This window comes from Cladophialophora psammophila (genome assembly GCF_000585535.1).
Source record: "Cladophialophora psammophila CBS 110553 chromosome Unknown aczJe-supercont1.7, whole genome shotgun sequence".
Lineage (NCBI taxonomy): Eukaryota > Fungi > Ascomycota > Eurotiomycetes > Chaetothyriales > Herpotrichiellaceae > Cladophialophora > Cladophialophora psammophila.
The window spans coordinates 709,705-729,074 of record NW_006912928.1 but is presented as its reverse complement, the minus strand read 5'-3'; the positions used below and the strand labels follow the sequence as shown (position 1 = coordinate 729,074).

Below are 19,370 nucleotides of genomic sequence, written 5' to 3'. Positions count from 1 at the left end.
GCCTAGTGAGCCCGCCAGCCTTGGGGTCTACGGCGTGGCATGGCGCCTAGATATGGTAGGTGAGCAGGTCAAGAACACACTTTCATGCACCTCTTGGCCTCTACCCATTCACTGCGTCAGATAACGGGACAGTGATTATGTTCAACGGTGCTCTGGCGCGAAGCCCGAGAGGGAGCCAATGACTCCGATACGGCGGTTCAACATTTACGTTCATAGAGCCTTACAACCGAACGTTTCGAGATTACACCATTTACATAGACATCACCTCTTGCTAGCTAACCAATGCATATCCGGCCGAGGTCCCTAGGTGAGTCACTCATGATTCATAGAAACCCAGGACCTCCTGAAGGATGCGTGCAGGAGTCGAATCCTCGTATCTAAACTACATAAGGTCATCACCGGCTAAGAAATCATCTCAAATGCGTACGCAGCATTAGCATTACCTTCAATCCATTTCCAAGATTCTGCAGGGGTGAGGTGGTGGACAGAGTCCTGGTACGGTTGTCCCCCAGTATCTTGCGAAGATGGCGAACTCGTCGTCGGTCTTTACCAAGGCAATTCGAGGCCGCCCTGCCCGCGCAATGGCAACACAGCGGCCAAGGAGATGCGCTCGCAAAGGACGCAAGAGAAAGTTCATTTGGAGCTCATGAGGAACGTCACCCTCTCCATCGATCATTTTGTATGTTCCATCTTCGAGGATCGAACTCCAATGCTGGGCAGACCAGGAGCATTCTCGCGGCATGAGGTAGTCGCGGGCTCTGGCTAATCCAACCACCCGTCTCGTGGGCGAGAAGGTGATCTTCCCATGTCTGCAGGAAACTCTATACCAGAATGCAAGGCCCCTGATTCTTTCCTCGACCACTGCTTCTAGAGAAAGTTCTGGTGAGGTCGTATCCTGATCCAAGAGACATACGGGACTATTGAGCGTGAGATGACGTGCTGGATACTGGCGATCAGCTTCCATTGGAACCCGGCCTGATACCCTGTCGTATAGTCTTGAGCCATACTGGATTGAACCCGCCCCGACATGTATGAAAATAGCTTGTTCGACGCAATCTGTCGGCTCCCTTAGAGTTTCTGTGTAACAGAATATGGTACCGTTACCGAAAGCGCAGTGATCCGCGTCTGAGAGTGAAAAGGACGAGCTGCTAGTTCCAAAGAGCCTAGAGCAAGCAAGATATTCCTTATCCAGCCCTGGATCAACAACCTCCGGGTAAATCCACCTCAATTCACTGACTTTGCGACTGTTGAGGCGAGTAATGCTGCGATCGTTGAGATTGATCCTAGTCAAATCAAGGTACAGACCCGTAATACCTCTGTGAGTTGGACGCAATGGTGTTTTTAGGATCAACCTTGGGAGAAGATTTGATAATCTGACTATAGTCCGTGCAATGCCAACCAGGCAAGAGGACTTTTCACTCCTGTGCCAGGAACATTGCCTGCATCGACAGGCAGCGATCAGATCCTGGAGCGCCGAATGATACTGGTCAATATGGAAATCGACTTCACGCAATGGGTTGAGAGACCGGGCTGCATCGGCCAGACGGGACATTAGAGGTTGCAAATCCCTCATCCTATCGGTCAACCATAATATAAACTCAATGTGATCACCAAAACAATGGTAGATCGTCGTATTTCTCAAGACCAGGGCTGTTCCGGAGGCAATGGCTCCCACAAAAGCTCTTCGCGTAAAATCTTGTTCGATGTTGCAGCACGTGTTAGTCCTGCTTGACAAGTGCGGCGTCGACGACTGATTCTCTGTAGAAGGCGAAGGCCCAGGGCTAGTCAAAGGATCCAGGGTCTCATCACCAAAAGTGGCTCGAAGCACGGATCTCCATTTCATTCGGCCACTTGAGAAGTACATGTGCTCATCAAGGCGGTCGGCTTCAGAATGAATTGAGAAGCAGTCGGCAATAAATGCAGCTCCACACCGAACGGCAATAGTGTTACCAATACATTGGATGGAGGCCTCAGAGGATTCGATTTGTCGGAAGGTAATAGAGACTTGAGAACCAGCCGCGTCATTGCCGTGATTGGTAAAGATGAGTTCCCCCTTGCTTGAAAGCACCCGGACGCGCAGACCCAGTATGAACTCCGCCCAAGCAGCGATCCAGCTGCATGCATGACTCCCTTGGACGTATAGTGTCTCGCAGCTGCCCCGCGTGAGCTTCCCGATGGCGAGAATGACTTTGGCGAGATCCACAGGATGGCTGGCCGTCTCGTCCATACATTGGGGCAATCCACTGAGTCTTATAAGTTGATTGACATGAAGCCCCAAAGTAGTATCACTGAACACGCTCGCAGCAACCTTGGTGAGAGCGTGCTATTGTACAAATGATGGCCGAAGTTCCCCAGGTGCTCCAAGCAGCCGGGATATCTCGTATAAGACGAGGGCGGAGATGCCTGTCGGGATATCCTTCGCAGAGGAGCAGCACAGAGAGCAACCAAAGCCGACCCCTGCGCGGTCTGGATGAGATCTTGAAGAATATGTTGTACGCCGACATTAAACCAGATGAGGTCGCCGAAAGACGAGCACGATGTTAGTCGCTTCATGGCGTCTTGGAGCATCTTTTTTCCATGAACACCAAATGGGAATGGCAGAGCACATTGCTTGTCCGAAGGCAACTGTAAGGGTGTCGATTCCTGCTCCAGCCAGACGACCGAGGACGGCCACTGACGCAGAATACTGCACTCGGCCAAGCGCAACCCAGTCAACGTTGCCTTGCTGGGAAAAAGAGGAAAGTTGTGAGGCTGTGCTGCTGGACGTCTGGGTGATTGCCAGCTCGCGGTCCGATGTGGACGACATGCTGAATGGCGAGCCCCGGAATGAGCCCGCTGCAAGGGCGTATCAATCGAAGTATCGACCAGTTAGCAAAGTTCTGAGGGCACGAACTGGACGGTGCCCGGATTCAGGTCTGGAATCGGATTTTCAAACAATCCTCCGAATCGAAGGTGAAGAACATTGCAGTGCGGTCCCAGCAGAAGGCAACTAAGTCGCGAGAAGGTCAGATAATGCGAGGTCCAGAGAGGCTCAGTCTGCCTTGGGAAAGCCGCAGAAAAGGTATTTGAGATCTTCTCAGTCCGGGTCGAATGCAGCTCTGCCCCGACGCACAGCCTCAAGGGCCAAAGCGGCTTTGTGTCATTGGGCCACGAAACCAGGGGAAGCTGGATGGCGGCCCATGGGGCGGACGCAGCCTCTTCGCGTTATGGAATCACATACTTCTCGCATTCAGTGGTGAGAAGTCAGGAGGGAGTGAGGAGCTGACAAAGATGGAGGCGGTCTTCCTGGAAATAATAGTCGTCGATGATGAGTTTCGACTTCTTGGACAAGGACAGCGGCTCTAGTCGCCCCTGTAACTGGGGTCACGAGATGGACAGATTGATCATCCAGATCATGCAGGCAGGTTCTATAGAATCCAGGAGGAGGAGGAGAAGAAGTGGTGATGGTGAAGTGGTGGAGTGAAGCAGCACCGCCGCCTCGCGCTTTGTGCGTCATACACCAAAATCTACGGCCCACTAACCAAAAGTCTCGACCTCGTCTCTTGATATAAATGATGCAGCATGATCGAGGCTGGTTGTTCTTGAAGAATGTGCAAAGGCCAGTGCCATGGCGGCTGGGTGGAACAAGCACTTGAATATTTGAACCGTGAACCTCGAGCTACAAGCCATCGGGTCGCTCCAGCCATACTGGCCGCCTGTGTCTTTTTGGCCGGATGAGATGCAATGCTCAAGTTCTGCTGAGAAAGAAGCGTTCACATGTCACCGTGACAACCGGGGATCATCAACTCCATGAAAAAGACTCGCCGCCCTCATCGCTGTCGTCGTCGTCACCTCATTGACCAAGCTGCTGTCCGCAATCCTCGACCAAACAGCACCATGACTTCCGTGGACCATGCCCAGAAGATATCCATGCAAGAAATTGTAGCCTTCAGCTCGATGCCATTCTTTCGTCTGCGAAACATTCTGGCCGAAGGGCCGCCTTAAGCGGAACCACCGATCTGCTCCTGGTGCACTTCGATTGAGTCGCCGTCCTGCATCTCCAGCTGCGCGCATTTGTCAGCCGTCTCTGAGTCATGGCCTGTTGCGCAGACCGATCCCTCACCTGTTCGGGTGTATCGCCCGCTTGCACTTTCTGCCCATCAAACAGGAATCGTGCAGCCTTCGGGTCCTTGCCTTGTCGTTCGCAGAATGCCCGCATGAGTTTCTCCAGCTTGGTGCTCCGCTTGATCTTGAAAAAGACCTCGTTATTCCCATCGGTGACTTTGATGTTCAAGTGTTCGTTGTTGGCCGCTGCAGCGGGAGGCACGTCGCCGGCTGCGCCGTTTGGCGAGCCCTGACCGGTTTCTGACATAGTGTAGGAGGCGGAAGGGGTCGATTGGGAGATAGCAAAGTGAGAACGGTGGCAATAGGCTGGTAAAGCGCGTACCGGAGTTAGGGAACGTCGCGTTTCAAGTGCAGGGAGGTGGAACGAACCTTGTCACTGATGTCCAGCGAGTCTCTCGGGTGACGGGGAGTGGGGTGTCTGTGCGAGCGATGTAGAGAGGAAGAGAAGACTGCCGAGGGAGCGGTGATGGGAATTTGAAGTGGCGGAGGGGACACAAAAGGAAGGAGAAGGAGTCTTGCGCCGGAATTAATAAATATCTAGAAGTCGCGCAGGGCCAGAAAAAGGGCAGATGGCAGATGTGCAGATGGCAGATGGCAGATGGCAAATGGCAAATAGCAAATAGAAGCCGGGAACGCAGTTGGAGAGCGCGAGGGCGGCCTGGTGTCTTTGTTCGTCCCCTCCTCCAATCCTGTGAACTGACGATCAATCCAAGTTCGCCACTAAATGCTCAAGTGGTGGACCTCTGGCTTGATCCAGACATCCCTTGTCGTGGTAGAAGCGAGCAGCAAGGCTCGGAGAGATATTCAGGCTGCATGCAGTCTGGTGTGAGTACTTGTTAGACATAAAAGAACCACATCCCACAAGGAGGAGGCGACAGAGACGTATATTAATATAGGATATTTCTGACATACCGACTAGGAGGGACAATGCAGGTTCCACGACAACAGCGCCCTTCACTCTCATCCGCAACTCACTGTTCTCTCATCAGGCCTTCATCTATTCCTAACCTCACTTGACCTATACAGAGTATCTTTCCAATTACCCTCCCTGGCGGCCCTTTCGCCTCTCCTGATCTCGTTACAAATCGCCTACCCGTAGTGGCGTCTACTCTTTATCATATTCATGCCCCAACACCTACTTCCATGCCTCCCCCTGGTTTTATGTTTTTTTTTTCTTTTCCTTCAACGGTCTTCCTTGGACAATGGCTCGAGGCTGAAGACCTGAGAACGTGAGCGAATATGAAGGTTGGACTTTGGCAGAGCAATGTCACTGAGATATCCCCGCAACAAAGGACCAAAAGCATCGGGGAAAAGGTTCATTTGGATGGTCCAGTTTCAACACAAGTACTGGATTCGACGCAGACCCAAGAGGCAGGCAAGGGCATGGCAGATCCCAATCAGGGCAAATGCAGACCCGGATCTATACCCACGTCGACGGCTGCTGGATATCTCTCCTCCCACCTCCACCACTGCCGCCTTGTCCCTGCATCTGACTTCCGCTGCTCCCCCCTCCTCCCAGCCCTCTCTTCATCATCCGCCCCAGGATTCCCACCATCTCCGCCGCATCCTGAAAGGAATCATCATCCATGCCCTCCTGCGCTTCATACACGTGCCTAATAGCCATCCTCGCCATCCTCCTTGAGGCTTCGGCTTCGTGTAGACAATCATAGACGTAGGCGACGTATTCCACTTTGACCGACAGGCGGACCGGATGAGATCCAGGAAGCAGGCGCTCGGCGAGTTCGTCGGCTTCGCGGAACGCTTGGGTTGCGTATGGGGTGTAGTCTTGTAAAGGGAGGAGGAACGTTGCCGTGCCGTTACCATTACCAGTGCCATTGCCATTGCCATTGTTGTTGTTGCTGTTGTTGCCGTTGGTGTAGTAAGGGTACGTCGCGGGAAGGGGAAGCCCAGGTGGAGTTCGCGTTGTCGCTGCCACTCCCCCGCTGCCGCCCACAGGACCTCCAAGGCTGATTGCTGGCGATCTTCTCCGTCCACTCTCCGTGGGAGATCTGACCGTAGCCTGTCTGCCCAGCCTTTCTCTGCCATCTCTCGATTCTCTCGGACTCAAAGGCTCCGGAAACAAAGTGTAACTCGCATCCCCGCCACCGGTGCTCTTACTCCGATTAATGCGATCATTCACCGGTGGCTCATTATGAAACAGGACAAAAATATGGTAGAAGCTGGCCTTGAGTTTGTAACTCAACACCTTTAATTCGACATAGTGGCCAACCATGGGGAGTACATATTGTTCCACCATAACGAGCCCTTCGCGGGCGAGCCATAGGATGTGGTGAATTAAGTGGCGGGCTTTTGGGTCCCGGACAGGGTCGAGGCGTTTTGCGTGGCGCGCACGCAGGAGCTTCTCAGCCAGGATCACCGAAAGGCCGAGGACACGGAACAGAAAACTATCCATCATACCCATGTTAGATTGATTGGCCCGGAAACGTACTTGGAAGTATCCTCTCTGATTCCGGAACGGACAGGGGGGGGGCTCACCTAGAAAGATAATTATTCTCCGTAGTAGTAACTTTTGCGAAATAACCCAGAAACTTTTGATCCACTTCCGAGGAGGCCATCCAAGTCGAATACAATGGAGGGTCTGGTTGGTCCTTACTGGACGGCTGCCACTGTCGAGACAGGTATGTCAGTTCCACGAAACCTTCTTTCCATCGTTTGCGCGTTCGTGTGGGTTGGGGCGACTCTGACGTGTCGTCGCTTTTAATCCCATCTGTATCCATGCTTTCTTTGACCCAGGAGTCGTGGTGCCAGCTGGCAGGTTAAGTTTTAAAACAACCGCCAAGATCCGTCAACTGGAGCAAGGAAATTTGGACCCTTGTATTTGCGACGGCTCCAATGAGCGGGAACAGCGGAGAGATTTCTGCCTCGTCCCAACAAGGAGGCACTGGGTGGTTGTCCGTGGACGCAGAACTGAGGTGGGCGTGGACTCAAGGGACACAAAAACAGTGAAAAAGGCAGTGTTTCGACGAAGAACTTGGGTTTGTGAAACAAGCGAAAAGTGCAATTTACCTCTAGCCGCCCGGTGCCAAAGCGAAGGCGCTTGCCAAAAATGCCCGCCTCAGCAACTTGGGGGTTTCGTGTGAAATGCTGAACAAGGCTGTCAGAGCCTTGATTCACCTATTTGCAAGTGTGAGCTTTTCGGAGAATTTTCTTAATAGGTCGGAGAAATATCAATTGAGACAGCCGGCCGTTTCCAAAGACAGTGATTTTCGACGTCCTCTGTGACTATTCAGGTGTAGGTTGGAGTGCGACTGGAAGAGCGAGCGTGTGTACAAATGAGTGACTTTCGTTTCTCTCTTTTTCTATTGAGCGACCGTTCCTTTGCGTTGGAATCGACTGTTGGTACAAATGGAAGAAAGGAAAGAGGCGCAAACTTCTGCGGCGAAAGCCAGTGTGATTAAGGTTAAATATCGACGGGAAATGCGCTGTTGTTACAAAAAAAAAATGTACAGGTGAAGGAAAAGAGATCGTAATAGCGGGTGGACAGCCGTACAAAAGGCTGTGCAGGTGTGGTGCTGCCGAGATTGGGTTTCTGAGGCCAGATGTCAGCTCGTTGAGACCGAAAGTGACTCGCCCATGACGTCTCTGCACCGTTCCTGAAGGAAGATGCAAAGCCACAGCACCTGGGGTTTGGAGCGCCTACGTACAGCACACTGGCGCAAAACCGCCTATTCGCCCAGCACCCTTATTATTGTGGCCAATGAATACGGGACAGGTATTGTTGGAGGTTGCAATTGCGGCCGCAGGGCTCTTGTCTGGAAATGAGGCTGTAGGATACCGCTTGTTCTGGTCTGACGCATGGTGTTTGCTGGTCTGGCAAGCTGGGAAGGAAAAGAGCCCTTGGTCTTGCTGGGAGTAAATGTCCAATAGGTGTATTCGAGCACTCCCCGATTCTATGCTGAAGCTTCTCCCAAGGCTTTATCGGGCTCGAACCGGCAAGGTACTTGTTCTTCTTTCTTCTTTCTTCCTGGGGCAATCCAAGGTCTGGAACAAATCGGAATGGATGCTGATTGTGGATGTAGGGGTTGGCTCACACAGGCAGATTTGCTGGGTTGGGAGGCAGGGGAAATGCACAGCACACGAGGGGAGATTCCGATAGTGGACAGTTGCAAACAGGACGAATGATTGTAGTGCGGATGCAGATAGGTGCAGATGCAAGACGCAGGTAGTATGGGGTCGGACGGACCTAGTTAGTCAATGCACAAGATAGAGCGGTAGTGACCGTGAGAAGCTGCAAGAGGAAGTGCACGACGGGGGTGAGAGAGGGTCCCCAATGATCACCATGCTGTGGCGATGAGAGCAAATGAAACGAACGAAGCCATTGCCGTCGAGCTCCTTGGAACTGGCAAGGAAAAGTGAAAAGTGATTGATGAGAGGTCAGCGGTGGACGAGTTGTGGACGAGAGGCTGAGCGCCGGCGATCTGGGAGAAGGTGCAACGTGCCAGCACATCAAGCGCGTGCTGCCCTGGTCGCCGTCTTTACCGGATTGGCAATAGCGTGTTGGCTCTGGATTGACCCCCTGTGGAGCAAGATTGGAGGCTAGCTGGAGCAGGACAAGCTGCTCACGGACAAGGTTTGGGGCTTTGACAGGGCATGAAGTTGGGATGGGCAAGATGGGGCACTTGCTAGGATATACGAGGTACACCTACAAGTATGGCGTACCGAGTCGATGCAGCCACTGGTTTTGTGTACCTCAGTCCGCACCGAGTAGGATGGGCAGCCATGGCTGGAGACTGACGTAGCGGTAAAGGAAAGTAGGAGAGATGGCAGCAGGCAGAGGAAAAAGAAAGAACAAGCGGTGGAGGGAGGTTTGCTACGTGGCACGCTCAGCGGGCAAGACAAGGCCCAAAAAAGAACTTTCTACTGTACTGTATCACGGCAGCCGAGGCGACCAAGACCAAGCGAACAAGCTAAGAAGCTAAAATGATGGGCTGCGTGCAGAAGTCAAGTCCGTGATCCCGATCGCCATTTGTTTCCCCTCAGCTTGCACAGGGTACCTACCTATGTACCCAGTACCTGCTGAGTACCGAGTACCGAGTATACCGTCTGGAGTCCCAGGTACAGGTAGTTGCAGTAGTAACTGGAGCGATTCGATTAATCCTCGCAGCATCCCAGCAGTGAGCGGCTCGAGACAAGAAGCAGCTATGCATTTAAAGAAAGGGGCTCCCCCTCTCATTTTCGTGACGGTTCTTCTCTCCCTATTTCACCATCTCACTCTGTCTCTCAAACGCCAACAACTGCTTCCTCTGCTGCCTTGCTCCGCTGAATTCCCCTTCTGTGGTTTGAGCTATATCAACAATTCCTTCTTCCGGCTAGCAGCAAGCTGGATCCGACATCCCGCCGCATCCCACGAGCAAAATGCAGCTTCTGCAAAAGCCCTGTGTGCCCATCCTGACTTCTTCCTCCTGTCGATACCTGATGCCTTCAACTGTTTCTTATCGCTGGTGCTCCCTGCTCCAGCACCGTGACTTGCTGCATGGCTGATTCTGGTTCCATTCCCAACCCGCAATGGAAATAGTTCGCAGCCTCAAAGACCCACAGGACTTCTGTGATGGAATAATAAAATGTCTGCAAGCCCCGTTGGGAGAGTGATTTCCAGTCTGATGTCGGCGATGTCATTATTCCGTGGTTGGTGAATCTCCATCTCGTCTGTTATTGCACTGGCCAAGTTAGCAGATGTATGAAATTCCGAATTTTGCAACATACCGTTTTTAAAGGCGCATCGGACTGAAAAAAAAAGGGGGGGGTCCAATGTTTGGCTTCAATTGCCGAATTGTCACGAGGCAAGACTGCCAGTGTCGTCGTGGTGGTGGCACACCAGAAAGGTCTTAGAAATAATGGTTGAACGTAATTTCGAGCAATGCACCATGACTGTTCATTTGCCATCGTCCTGAACTCCCTCTAGCTGGCCATATGCTGGTTGTTGTGGAGGCCCGTTCATCGCAGGCCCATGAACAGGCGGCATTTGGTGGTGCATCTTTTGCTGCAACTGGCCATATCCACTGCTCATGGTTCGGTGCTGCATGGCATACCCCTGGTGAGGTGTAGAACCGTATTGGTGCCCTCCACCATAGCTGCCGCGATGCATTCCCATTTGTTGCTGTGGATATGCCATCGGCGCTGCTCCTTGGTTGGATACGCTAAACATCATGCTGGGCGCGGGCGGGTGGCCTTGCTGTGATCCTTGCTGCATCATCATCGGCGCCATGCGTCCCGGACTGGAGTATCCCCCATTCTGCTGGGGGTATACATGGCTGGGGTTTGGAGAATACATTTGCATTTGGTGATTGAAATGCTGCGGAACCGCCATGTACGGACCATTTGAAGGCTGTTGGACCATCATTGGCGCACTCATCTGCCCTACTTGAGCATGCATCATGCCAGGAGTGCCCGGATATGGTCGCATTTGCATTGGCATCTGGCCAGTGGGTGTCCCGAAATATGGTTGCGATTGGTAAGAGAGCTGGGCAGAGTGTGTCATGGGAGAAGCATACGCCGATGCTTGACGAGAAGCCATATTGGGCGAGGAGAACACGCCTGGAGTTGCTGCTCCGTACTGCATCCGATGACTGCCATCCTCATATTGATGAGGATACTGGTGTGGGCCAGCGTGTGGCAAGTGCTGTGGCGTTGAAATGTGTGGAATATTGGCAGGTCCATTAGGTATTGCCATACCCTGCCCGAGGTATGGAATATGATGGCTCGATGATGAGCGGCTCTGAGCTGGTGAGACCACCGGGGGTGCCAGGGGGTGTTCGAATGCTTCCTCATAGGTCTTTGTATCGTTCTCGGGCTTGACAGTCCATCTTGGTCCTGTTTGGAAAGCATTCGGAATGCCCCCATTGCTGCTATAATCTTTCTGCACCTCCTCGGGTTTTGCACCATCTGTGGCCTTCTTGTGGGTATGCTCGGCTTTCATTCGAACGATAGGGTTGAAGTCTTTGGCAATGGAGGGCCTCTGGGAAGCTGGCTTCGGCTTTCGGTTACCAAAGAACACGGAGGGAGAAGCTGTTCTGGAGATGGATCCCGCACGTTGGGTGGAGCCAGGGCTCGAAGGAGTTTGCGAAGGGCCAGCTGGATTGAACGAGGCTGCAGTTGGACGAAACTCGGACGCTTTCACATTGAGATTGAACTTTCCAGAGATGGCGGAATTTGGAGTGTGCATGTTGGATCTCTGCGGACTAGTCATTCCAGTTTGGTCGGCCATGGGCCCAGTTGGAGGAACACGGCCTTCAATAATGGGAATCGGTGCAGGAATGGGAGGTGGCTGAATACCCTTGCGGTCCTGCTGATGTGCACTAAATCTGGATTGATATGGAGCGCTGTTATTTCGACCTGGGAAAAGCGGTGGCTGTTGCTGGCCTGCGGGTCGGTCAGACCGTCCACCTTGTTGAAATCCCCCACGGCCACGATGGAACACTTGTCGTTCCGGCACAGGCGGTTGAGCTTGTGGAACGTCGGCTTTGCGAGTGGTGGTAGTGGTGGTGTTGCTGGCCACTGGGGCCTGCGAAGGGCTCGCCTTCGCAGTGGAAGTTGATTCGCTGGATTCTTTTTGTGCTTTTTCAACGATAGCCTCTTGCTTAGCAGGGTCTTTAGCCAGGATCCCGATCAGGTCGCTCGGAATGGGGGTCTTGAGTTTAAATGTCTTCGAGAAACGGAGAAGTTCATTTAACTTAGCAGCGCGATCTTGGTTTGCTTGAGCCTTTCTTCTCTCGATGACCCTTTGTTTCTCGAGATCAGCGAATTGGCGGAATTGGTGGAGGACCTTGGCTTCGACATTTTCAGTGGGACCTTGAGGGATGCCTTTATTGCTGGTTTGTGGCTCTACGTTTGTCGGCTCCAGCTTGCTTGACGTCGTTTGAGCAGCGGGTTTGGCAACCTTGTCGAGCGGAGCGCTCTGTGTCGAGGCCATGCCATTTGGCTCAGATAGCTGCTTGTCTGCCGTGGGCGCTGAGCTCTTCTCGGCAGTAACAGGACCTTCTCTTTCATGTTTGGCTTTTTGGGTGTTCCCCACGGTCGGCTCGGGTCGTGACAGCTGTGCGGATATGATGGCGGGATCTACAGGCGCTCCTGGAACAGTTGCTTGGCCAGTAGGGGCACGCCTCGCCGGCGGTGTATATTTGTTCGCACCGCCAACAGCCAGTGGGGAGTAGGATTGCTCATCCCGACGAACTCCACTGTATTTCTCTTCCTCGTCCTCGCCGTCATTCTCCAGGGCCTGACCACGTTCCTCGCGAATGTGCGCATTTGTCGACGTTGAACCTTCAATCTCCCGCGCGATCCTTTCGGCTTCGGCTTCCCGGCGCTTGTAAGAAGGCGCGTTACGATCGATGGTGGTTGTGTAAAGGTTCTCGTCATAGGTGCTCTTAGCGCCGAACAACTGAGAGTTAGTAGCAAACTGATCCCAAGGAGCGGTATTGCCCGACCCCAGCGAATAGTCGGTGTTGTCTGGTCCCTCTGGCACCCATCGTTGAAGTTCGCGTTCGCCTCGAACCTGATTGCCAGAAATATCGGTATCAGTCTGAAAGGTCGAGGAAGAACCTGCGGGCATGGTGTCAGTGCGCACCCTGACAGGGTCGGATCGAGCATCCATACCGTTGGTAAGTTTTGAGGTCTCAGGAAGAGAGAAGTCGGCGATTGTCATGTCAGCCATGTCCTTCAAATCGAAGTTCATTGCATGCTCTGGACTCGAACCAACTAAGGCCGCTTCCCGAGATGCAACACCGTTCGCCTGAGGTTGTAATTTTCTAACCATCTTGAGAGTGATCTTGGTGCTAGCTGGTGTGAGGGATGAACCAGACAACAAACCCTCGAACTTCTCTCCTGATTTGGATGTGACGATGATGTTCAAGCCCTGCCACTAAATGTTAGTTACCATCTCGGCCATTGGGGGGTGGTGACCTGAGTATACTATCGCCGCCCCAAAAAGGAACATCAATCTCTCGTGCGCTTGTTTGTCTGTAATGCCTGCATCCCTCTGCGCGGTGGCAGACCTCGTAACGTTTGTGTTCCTGGGTTGAGGGGTGTTCCCATTCTGGTGGATTGGCATGGAGCCTCGTTGCTGGAATGAATTCGAGGACGAACCCCAGACCTTCTGAGCAGGCGGCCGCCTGGCACTTTGTTTTGATTAGCGAGAACCTTTGTAGGAATTGACGTCGAAGTAGACAACCATGTCTGCGTCGCACCTCTTCCAAGGCGAGACGAGTAAGTTGCCAAAGGGGCAACAGAGTAGGCCAGCCTGCAGAGGCGGGCAAGGAAAGTCTCGGGTTGCGTTTACATACCTTGAAATTCCGTCACCACCACCACCTCCACCACCGGGACTCTGCTTGCGCCCTGCATCCACAGCCTTCTGGTTACTACTTGATCTCATTGTGGCCCTTGCTAAACCATTATTTTGTGGGGGATTGACAGCAGTATTCAAATTCGGGGGAGGAATGCTGGCTGCAGAGGCCATGAGCTGCCCGTGTCGGTAGCCACGTCGCACAGGAGGTGCTCTGGGTAGGAGCTGAATCGACAGGAACCGGCCAGCCCGACTGCGCTTGTGGTGTGGAGGATTTGTGGTTTTCTGAAATCCTGGGGTTCGACAATAGACAGCGAGACAGCAACGGAGCGGCTTTGAATGTCTCGGTGGAGGGAGGGTCGTTGGCAGTGACAGATGCAGTGGTCAGAGGGCACGAGCCTCAGGGAAAAAAGTCGAAGGGGAGGTGGAAATGGGAATGGGGACCGGGCAACTGTGACCAGCTGGGCTGGAAAGGGCGCAGGCACTGGCCGCAGTCACCACAATTGCGGGACCGAGACACAGGGCCCCAGGAAGCTTGGGACCTCGCAAACCAAGCACAAGAATAATTTAAAAAAGGAGGGTGTTGAACTGGCGAGCGGCCCGCTTACAGTCTAGCCTGGATGGCGTCAAGAATGAAGAACGAAGAGTGCAGCAGCAATCGAGGAACAGAAACTGCAACGAAGGAGACGGATGAGATGGGATGGGAGAAGGATGGAAAGAGAAGAGAGAAGTGAGGTTGTGTTGGTGGTGTCTGCGGTTGCGGTTGCGGTTGCGGTTGCGGATGTTTCTTGTCTGTCGGGCTTGTTTGAGGAGTTCGCTTTTGGGAAAAATCACCCAAGCCAAAAGCTGGAGACAGACGGTTCGACAGTCTGGATCCCCGATGGTGATGGGTGATGGGTGGGTTCTGGAGCCCATGAGCCCTGGGGGCCACACGCTGAGTGGCCCGTGGGGCACCTACAACCCAAGGAACCCTAGAACCCTCGAGCCGTCAACCGTGACTCGGGCGGGAGGTGCCTTTTCTACTGTATGCCCTCTGGTGCCTCTACTAGTAGGCGTCTATCCCTGCTTGCCTGGTCTTGACCCTTTTAGGCCCGTGAACCACCTGCTGATGATAACTCCAGATCTCTCACCCGACGAAAGGAGGGAGTACAAATTGTCCAGCAATGTCTCAGTCGCTCTGTTATTATTATCCTACATCATCTCTCTCTTTACGCGGTCCTAACTTGGGAGCCGACTGCTGAGTGAGAGATGCCTGCGCCCCCGAATCCGCTGGCTGAAATTGCTTCTCACTACTCGGTACCTAGTACTCTGGGTATCCATCGTTCCTTGCACGGAGTTGAAAAGGTGCAAAAAGATGCAAGCCACGGATCTTTTCCGATTCCCTTCGTCTCCGACGGCCGTCGATCGCTTCCCCTTCCCCTTCCCCGCCCGCGCCAACGAATGGTGGTGGAATCTCGCTCGAGGAATATCCAAAAGGAGCTGGTCACTGCACGCCATTGAATTGATATTCATCACGATACTCTTCATTACGACGAGAATCCATCTTTCAGGTAGGCGTGGGAAAAACACTAGATTTGCCTGCCGCCATGGCTCCTGCTGTTCGGTACCTGCGTTTTCTGGCATTCCGTTCATCAAGTTGACAAATCACTGCTCAGCAGTCTCTACCTCACTCCCCTATAGTTCCCAGTACACCCACAGTAAAACCGCGCTGCCCATGACTATTGCGCTGTGCTTGCTTCATTTGCGTTTCGCTAAGCCGTAACAAAGGAAATCCATCTGGCTGCCCAATGCATCACAATCTCAATGCGTTGAGAATCGCCGAGGTCATTGACCGGTATTGATTCATTCCCCCTTGCACCTTCTTGAACTGAATGCCATGAAGTGAAAGAAGAGGGATCTTGACAATCGCAATCTCAAATTTGAGCACCAATCGCTCACCACTGTCCTCTTGTACCCGGGTCCTTGTCGCAGCCCCGTCGTGAGTATCGGGGCCTCGATTCTGTTGCAAATATTCATCCGACCCTTCGGAGTTGGTGACAAAACTCTGGTCTGGTTGTCGCCTTCTCGTATGATGTCGGCTTAACCTGTCGTCCCTAATCTCTTCTCTCTCTTTGCCCCGGAACGCTCCGCCAAATGAAATCCGTCGTTGATGTCCGGTTGTCACGCGTCCACTCCGGTCTTCATCGAGCCCAGCCACGTGTTCCTTGACTCCTTCGAGGTTAATGCTGGGCGCGTGTCTGCAAGAAAAGCCGCCCTTGATCACGGTATATTGCACTCCAAGCTGATTCAAAACGCGAATAATGTCGTGCCTGATAAACTCGGGTGGCTTGCTGCTGGTCGTCGACGTCGAGAACAACCCTTTGAGACTGGCCGGCTTGGAAATTTCTGTTCCGGGGGTATCGGGAATCGCAGGTGTATCGAGTGCGTCGACCTCATCTCGCATTTCAGCATCCGTCTCCTCGGGCACATTGGCCTCTGCTCGTCGCTCTTCATGACGGCGTCGCCGGGCTTGAATGCTCTCCTGACGTGCATGTCCCAGAGATTTGGTCCGTGTAGTAGTAGGAGTACGTGGCGTCGTCATGGGGCTGGCGTTGGGAGCGGGCTTGTCTGTAAGCTCCACGCCTTTGCCAGCCCGGCCGGCGTTCACACTTGATTGATCAGAGCCGCTGGTGGGCGGTGGCTCAGGCGCAAGCATCGGAGAATCGTTACCCGACGTTCCCCTGTGCAGAACGCGTCGTGGCCGATACTCGGCTGAATTGACACTGGTCGATCTCCCTAGGAATTTCCCGGCTCTGGACAATCCGCCACTGGCACTGAGTAGACCCTCATGCTGAGGTTGACTGCCTCCCTGATGATGAGTTGTTGGACTGGGGTCTCGTCTCCGTGAGCGTCGAACAGAGAAGGACTTCCGCGGAGGTGTTACTGAATCAGCCGGAGGTTGAATATTCAGAGCGGGAGGGGGTTGGGGCCGTTCCATATCTCGGTCTCTGTAGCGTCTAGTACTAAACCTTCGCAAAAGACCTAGGGCGGTGCCCTCGCGCTTTACAGGCTGATCAGGCTGAGGAATGGCAGTCGGGGAGACTGCACTGGGAGCAGGCTTTCGCTCAGGGGCTTCAAGTGTCTTCGTACTATGCGCCACATCATCTTCTCCGTTTGTTCGAGCACGGGGTCGCGCCCGGCCACCTGTGGCTTTCTCTCCTGGCATTTCTGGGGCAAACGTGTTTGTGTGTGCAGCCTCCGGTGTAGGCAGCGCAGGGAGTTTGAGAGGCGCCTCTTTTTCCGTCATGGGCATGGCTAGCGCACCGGGATTTTGTTGTTGTCGCTCTCGGTCACGCTTCTCCCGTGCGAGGTAATATATTGAAATAAGTGGACTGTAAGCATTGATAGGGTCTTGTCCTCGAATAGCCTCAGAAGATGGTGCCGAGAGACCTTCCCGACTGATAGAATTTCGTCGTTTGTAGAAGTCGAACACTCCACGCTTCTTCTCTCCACTGCTCGAGGCGTGGCTGTAGTCTTCCTTGGCGCTTCTGCGCACAGTACTCTGGTAGTCCTCTGATTCGAGGATCCGAGTGAGCTGCTCGGTAATATATGCCGCAGAACCAAAATCAAAGCCTTGCATTTTGTCAATGACTTCTAGATCGAGCGGTAACTGAAGAGGCTCCCTATGTGGAAGATAATTGTCCGGTGGGCCGTTGAAACCTTTAGTCATCCACGGGTGGTTCATTATTTCCTGGAGACTTGCTCGATCTCGTGGATCAACCACGAGCATGCGTGAAATGATATTCTTGCATTCTAGAAGACGTTAGAAAGCGGGAGACTTCAGGAATCAGGACCGAAACGTACCAGCTGTCAGCCATTGAGGGTAGTCAACAACACCTCTTTTGATTTTCGCATGCAACTGAGGCATGCTTTGGTCGTCAAATGGAACTTTACCACATACGAGAACGTAAAGAACAATCCCAAAACTCCATACATCAACCTCAGGGCCAGTGTACTGACGAGCTTGCAATAATTCCGGCGCCGCAAAATACAAACTCCCGCAAAATGTTTTCAGAAGCGATCGAGGTGAATAAAGGTTGCTAAGGCCAAAGTCGATGATCTTGATATCCCCGGTCTTGCTGATAAGAATATTCTCGATCTTGAGATCCCGATGAACGATGCTGTTTCGATGGCAGTAGTCCAGGGCGCTTGCAATCTGACGAGCAAATTTCCGCGCTTGCTTCTCTTTCAGCCTGCCGTGGGCGATAATGTAGTCTAGCATCTGCCCCCCATTCACGTACTCAAAAAGCATGTACCAGTGATAGTTGGTCCTCTGAACATCGATCATTCCACAAATGTAAGGGTGACATAGCAATGACACCATGGCAGCCTCTCTGGCTGTTCGGATTTCTTTTGAACGATCTGCGCGCTCATCCTTCGGATTCCCCTGCTCGTCGGCTGATTGTCGCGGGACGATTTTGATAGCTGCTTGTTCTCCACTCTCGATGTTCTTTGCCAGCTTCACCTTCCCCATGCTGCCTTGACCAATGGTTTTCCCTAGTGACCAAGTCCCTGTCTGGCACGTAATAGATGTCCGTCTTCGACCGATTGTGGGATAGGTTTGCGAGGAGTGCGTCTCAGTCCTTGAGGTTGTACTGGGCGGAGGTTGCGAAGTTGTCCCGTTGGCAACTACTGTTGTAGCTGCGGTGAGATCTTGACTGTTCCGTCGAGATCCAGGTCGGGAGGAGGATCGCCCGTGAGCAGAAGGCTCTGAATGATATTCACCTCGCCCGTCCCGAGACGTGCTGCGACGCGAGGAAGTCGTACGAGCGACATTTGATTGTTCGAAATCTCTGCGAGCGACATTCGCAAGGGCGGTAGGATTGGACTGAGGAGGGTTTTCATGGGTTCTGGATCCAGAGCGGGTATGATTTGAGGGTCTCGCGTTCGTAGAACGCGTCCTTAATGGCTGTGAGGGCGAAGTGGCAGCATATGAAGAGGGAGGGTTGCGGGAGGTCGAGTGACTGCGCACCAGCGACGGAGACTGTTGTGATGCCGTCGTGGCCATGTTTTGTCAACCGTGCTAGACGAGTCGGCCGGGTCGCCGTTCAGATTCTGCGGTTGTTTGATCGGAGACCAGATCGAGTGTTACGTTTGCGGGAGGAATTCAAGTACCCACTGCCTGCCGGTATGAGGCGCACGGACGGCAGGCAACGTCAAACCCCCTTGAGCCCTTGGGCTTTGCAGCCACAAGGCTTTGTTCGGGAGATGCTCGATTCAGTATCGGGTTCGTATCGTCGCCTACGGGTCGAAGAGCGTGTGAATCTCAAGACGACGCTCGGAGAGATCACTGTGAGGAGGAGATAGCCCGATTGGCAGTATCATCGGGTTCTCGCATGCATTCGAAGGCGAACTCAGCAGATGGTAAGATGACCGCAGCTCTGTCAGGTCCAACGCAGATTGGGGCGGGGAGGACGGTAGAGGAAGTCGTGACGGCGGAGCAAACGAGATTGATGACCTGAGGCGAAATGATGGTACCAATGCTGTGTTTCAAGTTGTTCAGATCCTGGAGATTGAAGTTGGGATCAGGTTGTGAAGGTTTGATTGATGGGCGCAGGCAAAGGCACGGTTCACAGAACCTGACAAACACGCATGAGGGGATTTAATGCTTCCGCGACAACCTCCAGGCTCTGCATAATAGCAGTCTACCAAGTCCAAGGCCAACAATGGGCTCGCACCGCAGCTACTGGCGAGTGGTCAGTTTAGACTACGTGCTTAGAGCTCCCTTGGTGCCCCCAGTGATGTGATTAGTGGACGCGGCATTTAACCAGATGCTTGGGATCGGTGCCCGTATCAGACCTAAGCCGTGGTGCCGGCTGCTAGGATCTTGACGCGTAGGCGCCCCTGGAATCGGCGGCCGTCTGACAGCCAACTTCCGGTGGACTGTCCAAGACTGTCCAAGCTGTCCACTCTTTTTGTCCGCCAGACA

The 19,370-nt window shown here is 53.2% G+C and overlaps 4 protein-coding genes across 4 annotated transcripts; all 4 read right to left on the bottom strand.

The window, feature by feature from the left end:
* Window positions 1-3,980: 3,980 nt before the first annotated feature.
* On the bottom strand, window positions 3,981-4,351 carry A1O5_05281 (uncharacterized protein; the record flags this gene model as incomplete). The annotated part of the gene is made up of 2 exons (XM_007745882.1): window positions 3,981-4,043; window positions 4,103-4,351. 2 exons carry the CDS (start codon window positions 4,349-4,351, stop codon window positions 3,981-3,983), a joined length of 312 nt encoding a protein of 103 aa, XP_007744072.1.
* Window positions 4,352-5,524: 1,173 nt separating this feature from the next.
* On the bottom strand, window positions 5,525-6,842 carry A1O5_05280 (uncharacterized protein; the record flags this gene model as incomplete). The annotated part of the gene is made up of 2 exons (XM_007745881.1): window positions 5,525-6,509; window positions 6,601-6,842. The coding sequence occupies 2 exons, from the start codon at window positions 6,840-6,842 to the stop codon at window positions 5,525-5,527; spliced, it is 1,227 nt and encodes a 408-aa protein (XP_007744071.1).
* A 3,155-nt stretch (window positions 6,843-9,997) lies between these two features.
* On the bottom strand, window positions 9,998-13,009 carry A1O5_05279 (uncharacterized protein; the record flags this gene model as incomplete). The annotated part of the gene is made up of 3 exons (XM_007745880.1): window positions 9,998-12,663; window positions 12,718-12,976; window positions 12,998-13,009. 3 exons carry the CDS (start codon window positions 13,007-13,009, stop codon window positions 9,998-10,000), a joined length of 2,937 nt encoding a protein of 978 aa, XP_007744070.1.
* Window positions 13,010-15,194: 2,185 nt separating this feature from the next.
* On the bottom strand, window positions 15,195-18,449 carry A1O5_05278 (CAMK/CAMKL/KIN1 protein kinase; the record flags this gene model as incomplete). Its single annotated transcript, XM_007745879.1, has 2 exons — window positions 15,195-17,194; window positions 17,246-18,449. The coding sequence occupies 2 exons, from the start codon at window positions 18,447-18,449 to the stop codon at window positions 15,195-15,197; spliced, it is 3,204 nt and encodes a 1,067-aa protein (XP_007744069.1).
* Window positions 18,450-19,370: the final 921 nt, after the last annotated feature.